The sequence below is a fragment of the Magnolia sinica genome, chromosome 13, assembly GCF_029962835.1.
Source record: "Magnolia sinica isolate HGM2019 chromosome 13, MsV1, whole genome shotgun sequence".
Lineage (NCBI taxonomy): Eukaryota > Viridiplantae > Streptophyta > Magnoliopsida > Magnoliales > Magnoliaceae > Magnolia > Magnolia sinica.
In genome coordinates this window covers 47,932,303-47,941,682 of record NC_080585.1, presented here as the reverse complement: position 1 = coordinate 47,941,682, position 9,380 = coordinate 47,932,303, and the positions used below count along the sequence as shown (strand labels likewise).

At 44.1% G+C, this 9,380-nt stretch overlaps 1 protein-coding gene across 1 annotated transcript; it reads left to right on the top strand.

Annotated features, from left to right (window-relative positions):
- The first annotated feature begins 3,854 nt into the window (after positions 1 to 3,854).
- LOC131224270 (cation/H(+) antiporter 15-like) lies at positions 3,855 to 8,967 on the top strand. Its single transcript, XM_058219801.1, has 3 exons — positions 3,855 to 4,010; positions 4,824 to 5,822; positions 7,645 to 8,967. Exons 1-3 carry the CDS (start codon positions 3,855 to 3,857, stop codon positions 8,965 to 8,967), a joined length of 2,478 nt encoding a protein of 825 aa, XP_058075784.1.
- Positions 8,968 to 9,380: the final 413 nt, after the last annotated feature.

The window sequence follows — 9,380 nt, the reverse complement described above, 5'->3', positions numbered from 1 at the left end:
TATTACTTCAGTTTGATTTGCTGGATCTATAGTAAATGATTCGGATAAAATGTATGAAACTTTCAGGGTGGTCAGAGCGAACATCAGTTTCTGTTTCTACCGTTTAAAGCATTGTCCAGGGAACGGTTCGATTTTTGCTAACTCAGTAGAAGCATTTACTATTACTGTAGCCATAGTCTATGTAATTCAATAATTTTGATTTTTCGATTTCCTCCACATTTGAAAAGTTTTGGTACTTTTGTGTTGTGGGTTTTATCCTACATCGGATTTGAAAAGGTAAACTATCTTGTATATATGATAGTCTTTTTGCTTAAGGCTTGAGCCCCTTTTAGGGGGCATGTGAATTTGGTCTGATAGGGTGGGGGAGGGGCTATGCCAATAGCTCTAATCTATGTCATTTACCACACGCGCGCGCGCGCCGACACACGCGCGCGTGCCGAGCCAAGCCGAGCCGAGTCCGAGTCAGTCCGTGTCCGCGTGCGCATGCGCGTGAGGGACGGATGGGACGGGCTGGGTGTGGGCGTGGGCGTGGCGCGGGTGCGGTGTGAGTGTACTCGTGTGGGTGTGTGTGTATGGGTACTTGCAGGACTCTATGTGCGAGAGTGTACTCGCACACTTCCGGTTGGTTGCACATGTTGGGTTTAAACCCAATGGACCTAACCTTTTGTAAAGGGTGCTTATGCACCACTTCGGAGTCTATATAAAGACTACCGATTCTAGTTTTAAATATACAAAATTATTATCTCTCTTATAAAACTCTCTCGATACCAATTTAAGAATTTTACTGAGTTCATCATTGAGTCAACTCAGCACTTTGATTAAACCGCAAGTGGTTCGAGCCCGTGTACGGTGAGTGCACCGGGGACCGGTCATAGTCGTTGTATCCTGGAGGTCGATTGCTCGAAACCTATTGCACTTGGGACGCCGTCCAAGGGGAGCAAATTCGATTTCAAGCCGAGTGACTCGATCACGCCTCGACTCAATTCAATAAGTTCTTCTTTCTCAAAATTTATTTTCCTTTTTGGTTCTAGATTTTTAATAGTCTATTTAATTCAACCAAATATTCCAATAATCTTGAAATCGAAATGTTTTCATGTGGCATGTTAGTACACACACTCCATGTTAGCCACCCCCAGCTAGGGATCGATACCAAGACCTCGAGTATTGAAACGAGGTATCTCCACTCCGTCTGCCAGTTGCCCGATGGATCTGGGTGTGGTGAAAAAACTTAGGTCAATCCACTCATCAGGTGGGCCAGTAGTGTACAATCAGTCAGCCCATTAGCGGCCAGTGGCTTTCATCGATTTGGTCCACCTGACTAACGGATCTGAATGAATTTTTTTTTCATCCAATGATCTTCGAGGTGGATCTGACTATTTCAACGCTTTGGAATGACAGCCAGGATTTTGAACTGCTCAGATGGGGTTTAGTGGGTTGGATCTAGGGTTGTACATCGAATCGAGTCAGATCGAGGTGGGTCAAGCTTGGCTTAGCTTATCTGCACTCTCTGAGCTCGAGCTTAAGCTTAACCTCAGGCTTATAATTGGAGCTTGGCTTGTTTGTCAAACCTTTTGAGTTGATCTTAAGGTGAGCTAGTGGATCGAGTCGAGGCGAGCTTACCTCGAGTTGAGTCGAATCTGCTCCCAACTTGACCCGACCCAGCACCCAAACTGCACCGGACTCAACCCATCAACCCAACTTGCACCCGACTCAACCCAGCTACCTAACCCAACTAACCCAACTCCCAAATCAAATATTCAATAGAGCCATAAATGATACCTTGTTGTTGGGATAAAGAGAGAAAGGAGAGCTCGAGCAATTGTAGGCCATACGGTGAGACAAGTAGAGCAAATGCTGAGTCAAGCTCAGGTGAGTGGCCAAGTGGAGAGAGAGAGAGAGAGAGAGAGAGAGAGAGAGAGAGCTGTGAGTTAAGTAAAGAAGGAAAATGGTAAGAAAAAGAGGGATGAGTAAGGTAAGGTTTAATTTTTATTTTATTATATATATATATATATATATATATATATAAAATATTCGACCTGAGCTGAGCCGGGTTTGAATCGAGTAAAAGTCTATTATGTTTGAACTCAACTTGTTTTCAAAACGAGTTGAGTTGTATGAAGCTTGGCTTGTCTCAGTCATCATTCAAGTAGAGTCAAGTCAAGCCAAATCGAGCCAAGCCGAGTGAGCTTTTCGAACTAGCTGAATCTACTAATATATTCTAGTTTTCTAGGCTCAGGCAGGCATGGACGGCTAGCAGTATGGTCCAAGCCTAGGATCATTATGATTAGAATATCGTTCCATAGCAGGGCTATCATGGGATTTTATCATCCTATTTCTCAGGAGAAAAGATTGGTTGAAAACGGATTTCATGTGCCAAAGGCTCTCCATTGGATATGATTTTTCAACCTATGTGATTCGGAAGCATATTATGTGCAACCTAGGCGTCACGCAACACAGTGCAGCCTTGATGAGTAGGCCCACCTTGATGTATGTACTGCATATCCACATCGTCTATCTATTTTTTCATATCACTTAGGGCATGTGCCCAAAAATGAAGTAGATCCAAATCTCAGGTGGACCATACCATAAGAAACAATGGTGATAGAACATCCACCATTGAAAACTTCCCAGGGGCGCACCCCAGTGCCTTAATGTTTATTTTCCATCTAGCTTGTTGATAAGTCACACGACCTAGATAAGGTAAAAAAAACCGAATATCAGAAAGATCCCAAACTTGGCCTGCAAAAAGTTTTTAATGGTCAAGCACTGTTTCTTGTGGCGTGGTCCACCTGATATTTGGATAAGCTTAATGTTTGGGCCATTCCCTAATATGACCCACAAAAACGGATTAAGACCGTGGATATACAGTACTTACAGCAAAGGTGGGTCAGGGCCGCACCGACTTGGGTGAGGCCAGGGCCACACCTAATCCGCTTCCGTTTGATTTTTGGATGCCCTCTTTGGTCCAATGAATTTCAAAACACCCTTCGCCCAGCTGTAGTTTTGTCATCACGTGGGCCCCGCCTTATGAGCGGCTGGGATCACGCAGGCGTGTGGGAGAGGTGAGTGCGAAGAGAAATTGACTGCTGACCTTGTATTGACCACGTTCAAAGTCCTGTCTTACATAACGAAATTCCCCGCCAATCTCTCCCAAAGGAAAATTCAAAACGGTCGAGCTGAGAGAACCGTAATATGGTAGAGCTCTCTCTCTCGCAAGCACAGGTGAAAGGTTTAAGTATAATCAAGGCCGTCCATCTAATGTTTTCTGATATGGATGGAAAATAATTCATAAAAAAAAAACCTCAATTTTCTAATATTTCTATCAATCCAAAACGGTTAATCCACACCGTCAAGTGCTGAAAGTGAAGAAACATCAAGTTCAAGATTGTATTATAGGTGTGGTTTTCCAAATGCTATCCATCAATGATTAGTCCCACCACTTAAATGAACTCTATTGTCAAATGACCTTGCCACGTGTACGTTGTAGATTGCTCTACCATATTCCGATTCTTTCGGCTCTCCACCATATCATCTTCCTTCCATTTGTAGAGAACTAACCCCTCAAAGCAAACCATTAAACCTTCAACCGTAGTAACCGTTTTTATCCGTCTTCCTCCATTCCTTTGTCTCCTCTCTCTCTCTCTCTCCCCTCTCCCCCTCCCCCCCCGCCCACACACGCGTGGGCAAGCACACACAAAACTTCCGTTCTAGCTAGAAAACATTTGATATCATCTTCTTGTTATTTGTTGTTGTTGTTGTTGTTGTTGATAGAAGGGTGTTTTGTAAGAGGAGTAATAATCATGGAGAAAATTCGCACAAACTCATCAGACGACGTCGTGTGTTATACTCCTACGATGATTTCGTCAAATGGCATATGGCGAGGAGAGGACCCTTTGTCTTACTCCCTCCCTCTCTTCGTCTTGCAACTCTCCCTCATCATCATCGTCACTCGCACCCTGGTCTTCCTCTTGAAGCCCCTCCGCCAGCCCCGGGTCGTCTCCGAGATCTTGGTATGCTTACCGTCAATCATCACCATTAATTCAAGTGGGTCCAATAAAAAAACGTGCGCCATCAGGCGATCTTGGGGAAAACGGATTGGCTACTCCCCTACCACCAGCCCGGTGGCCGATGGTCGGTGCTCTGTGGGACCCACCATGATGTATTTGTTTCATCCATGCTGTGCATCCATTTTTACAGATCATTTTATGGCTTGATCCCAAAAATGAGAGGGATATAAATCTCATGTGGACCACACCACATAAAAACAATAGCGATTGTATATACACCATTAAAATACTCCTAAGGCCCACTGTACTGTTTATTTGACATCCAATCTGTTGATTAGGTCATAAATACTTAGATGAAGGGAAAAAAACGAAGACCAGCTTGATCCAAAACTTTTATGGTCCCCAAAAAGGTTTTAATTGTGACTTTCATTCAACACTGTTTCCTGTAATGTGGTCCACATGAGATTGTGATATATCTAATTTTTGGTTTCACAAGCTAAAATGATCTTTAAAAAAAGATGGACGGCATGGATGAAACACATACATCATGGTGAGGCCCACAGATCACCGACCATCAGCCATTGGCCTGGTGGCAGGGGGAGTAGCCCATCCCTTTTCGAACTAGGGTATCTACATTGTGGGTCCCACTCGACCCCAACGTGGGGTCACAAATATCTCATTGAATCAGAAAACCTGAGTAATAATTACTAGTGTTACTATCATTAACATAATAAAATGCTAGATATCATCATTGTATTTTTAAGTGGTCCACTTAATTAAACGGACTGGATTAAGCATTTTTGTTTCCGGTTTTAGGGTGGCCTGATTTTGGGTCCGTCGGTGATGGGGAAGAACTCACACTTCAGTAAAACGGTCTTCCCCTTACATAGCATTGCAGTGCTGGAGACGATGGCAAATTTGGGTCTGCTCTACTTTCTCTTCCTTGTAGGAGTTGAGATGGACATAAACGTGATACGAAGAACAGGACGTAAGGCAATGGTAATCGCCATATCAGGCATGGCTCTTCCTTTCCTCATCGGCTCTGTCACATCATACTTCCTCAGGAATTCCATAAGCACGAGCGTTAACCAGACAAGCTTCCTCCTCTTCCTCGGCGTCGCTCTCTCCGTCACCGCTTTCCCTGTTCTAGCTCGCATCCTTGCAGAACTCAAGCTCCTCAACACTGAACTTGGAAGGATTGCAATGTCGTCCGCCATCATCAATGACTTATGTGCATGGATCTTGCTTGCACTAGCCATTGCCCTCACAGACAACAGTGAATATAATTTTGCATCTCTTTGGATCGTCCTCTGTGGGACCGCCTACATTTTATTCTGCATTTTTATCGTTCGACCTGCCATTGGATGGGTCATCAAGCAGACTCCAGAAGGAGAAGCTATCAAAGAATTACACGTCTGCATCATTCTCACTGGCGTGTTGATAAGCGGATTCATAACTGATGCAATCGGTATACATGCTATCTTCGGTGCATTTGTATTTGGCCTAGTAATTCCAAGCGGCCCTTTGGGAGTTTTGTTGATCGAAAAGTTGGAGGATTTCGTTTCCGGGTTGCTGCTGCCTCTCTTTTTTGCAATCAGCGGCCTCAGGGCTAACTTGAGCACGGTAACAAACCGAGATACAACGATCGTCCTGGTGGTGATCATCGTCATCGCATGTATCTGCAAGGTGGTCGCCACCCTCATTGTCGCCCTCTTCTATGGAATGCCTCTCCGTGAAGGGTTTTCGCTCGGGATGCTCATGAACACCAAAGGGCTTATTGAAATGATCGTCCTCAACGTCGGCAGGGATCAAAAGGTTAAAATTATAATAATAATCCTTACTCCCAAACTCTTATGCTGCATGCCGGAATTCACCATTTTTCGTTTCTATTCTATACTTTGTAGAATTTTCAGAAATGACCTTGTTTGGAAGAGCCCCATTTTCCCATTAATATTTTTCAAAATCCTCTTTGGGGTGTTTGCATTCCGACAAATATTCCACATAAATTTGAATTTGTTACGTAAAATTGACTTATCGTGATAATATATATCTATTGCGATACTCTTACAAAATTTTGGTGATTTTATTTGAAATTATCTCAAATGTTATAAATAATAAGGAATACAAAGTAAGATGATATGAATAGGTGTTTTTATTTATTTATTTATTTATTTTAAAGCCTTCAAGTACTCCAAAAAATCATAAGTAATACAATGAATAGATGTTTGAAGATAATGATTTGTTCTTTCAATTTTGCAGCTTAATCTTGACTGATTATTTTTTACGCCATCCATTGGATTTTTAAGACAATCCTATTAATGTGATTTTGGCACCATAACTTACTCTGTTTCAAATCGATGATAGGGCATCTCATGTAACTTAAAAGCTTTGGGATATTACTAACATCCCCTGAAAGTAGGGCCGCAAAACCCATATTTAAAAATAAATATTTTCTCACATTTTGTTTTTAGCAAGAGTTTTTCCAGATAATATTATCAGAAAAATGTCTAAATCTGAAAATTATCACAAATTCAAGGAATTAGATGAGATTTGTAATTTTGGGTGTTTTGGATGTAAATGTGCCATTTTTTTTTCATAATCATATATTTTTTTACTTAATTTTGTGGCCCACCTGACTACCAGACCAACCTGATTCTTGGAATTAGGACTCCATTTTTTCTCATAATCGTACGATTTTTTCAAATAATTTTGTTTCCCACCTGACCATCGGAGGGTCCTGATTCTTGGAACTGGGGATTTTTTTTTTTCATAATCAGACATTTTTACAATTAATTTTGTGGCCCACCTGACTACTGGACGGTGGCAAGGATGGACGCAGATTAGATACTGACAATGTCAATAGTCAATTAGCTAATGAAGTGACGTCACCAACCATGGACCCTACCATGATATATGTGTTATATCCATACCGTCCACCCACCCATTTGGAGAGATCATTCTATGTCATGAGCCAAAGAATGAGGTAGATCTAAAAGCTCAAGTGGACCCACCACAGGAAACAGTGGGGTAGTGATACCCACAATTGAAACATGGAAGTTGAAATAGAGATAAATGAAAGAAAAACATCAATATCATCTTGATCGAAAACTTTTGTGGCTCATAAGAAGTTTTGAACGTTGGGTCTCTATCTTTACTGTTTTCTACGGTGGGTCCACATGAGCTGTGGATCTGCTTCATTTTTGGGCTCATGCCATGAAATGATATCTTCGAATGCAGGTACCCGTTGAATATAACACATACATTATAGCAGGGCCCACGGAACTTGGTGACGTCACTTCACTTACGTAGTCCAATCATCAGGTAGGTGACAGCGTGGATGTGCCACCGTTGTAAGTTGTAGGTTGGCCAATCCCGCCCGTCCATTTTGGTAGACCATTAACAAATACAGATTGCTGCCAAAGTTATATACAGGAAATCAGATGCTTACGATTGTTCAACAAGTAATGGTTTCCGGACTTGGGCTGATCATGGTGTGACCCACCTAATGAACGGTCAACATCATCTGTGTTCGTCCACCTGAGTGGAGTGGGCCAGATAAGGACATTGACGTGGTGGGTTTTATATGATTACTGGGCCCTAACTCAATCTACGGCTGTTGGGTTGCATGCATTCACAGGTCCTTGATGAGCCGGCATTTGCAATCATGGTCATGACGGCAGTGGTAATGACGGGGATGATCACGCCGGTGGTGACCTCCGTCTACCGGCCCGCAAGGCGATTCATAGCGTATAAGCGCCGGACGATCCAAAGGTCAAAGGCAGACGCTGAGCTACGATTGCTAGCCTGCATCCACAGCCCCCGCAGTGTCCCCACCATCATTAACCTCCTTGAAGCGTCAAGACCCACCAAGAGGTCGCCGATTTTCGTCTACGCACTCCACCTTGTTGAACTAACAGGCCGCGCCTCAGCGATGCTGATCGTCCACAGCACAAGAAAGAACGGTCGACCCCCAATCAACCGAACCCAGGCTCATTCAGACCACATCGTCAGCGCCTTTGAGAACTACGAGATGCGCTCTAGTGGGGTGGCAGTGCAACCGCTCACAGCTATATCGCCCTACTCGACCATGCACGAGGACATATGCGACGTGGCCGAGGACAAGCGAGTCGCTCTTATCATCCTTCCCTTCCACAAGCAACAGACAGTAGATGGCGGAATGGAAGCAGCTAACCCTGCCGCCCAGACCGTTAACCAGAACGTCCTAGCAAATGCTCCATGCTCGGTAGGGATCCTCGTCGACCGCGGCCTCGGTGGGGCCACCCACGTCCCAGCCAGCCACGTGCAGCACCATGTAGGGGTCCTCTTCTTTGGTGGGCCCGACGATCGTGAAGCCCTAGCGTACGCATGGCGGATGGCCGAGCACCCAGGTGTAACCCTCACTGTAATTCGTTTCATTGTAGGAGATAACCCAGTGGACCCCGCCGTGCTGGGTGGCAAGTCCAATGAAGACGGGAGACTTTCAGTAATCACCGATAACGAGAGGGAGAAGCAGCTCGATGATGACTACATCAACCAGTTTCGGTTGAAGCACGTGAGTAACGAGTCGGTGGTGTACACGGAGAAGGTGACGAACAATGCAGAGGAGACGGTGGCGGCAATACGGAATATGTCTACAAACCATGATCTGTATATAGTAGGCCGTGGGCAGGGAATGGTGTCGCCTTTAACAGCGGGAATGATGGAATGGAGTGAGTGTCCAGAGCTGGGGGCGATAGGGGATTTCCTGGCGTCGGCGGATTTTGCATTGACTGTGTCTGTGCTGGTTATGCAGCAGTACGTGGGTACAACGTCGACAGATGGGCTGGGAACGCCGGATAGTCCGGGCAAGCAAGTGGAACAGTACCTCGGTGGGAATAATGATAATAGGCGGCACCGGGCATCTCAGGCGTTGTACCAGCCGCAGCCGCGGGGTAATGCGGCGGCTGGGATGGATGCTTGAAGATCAAATCTCATCATCATTGATTCATGGTCCATAATCAGAGAATATCAATGGTCAGAAGCACCCAATACATGTGGAGGGTTCCTATCATCCAATGATATTTGCATGTGGGTCCCAGTGGGTGGGACATTTGGTTGAGACGCAGGGAAAATTGGCTCTTTCCGTGGATTCTGCATGAATGGGGAAGTTGGTTTCGGGTGGTTTTCCTTTTGTTTTTTCTTTTTAAATTTTTGTTGTTCAATACAAGATATGATTTATTATTTTATTATTTTATTTTATATTTTTATAATTTTTTGGTTTTTTTAAAGTGATTCGATACGACCCCTACGTTGAAGGGCAGAAAATGTTTTTAACGTATGGTTAAAGATTTTGTTTGCTGTAACTCTAAAGGTCCATCTGGGTAGTGATTATGG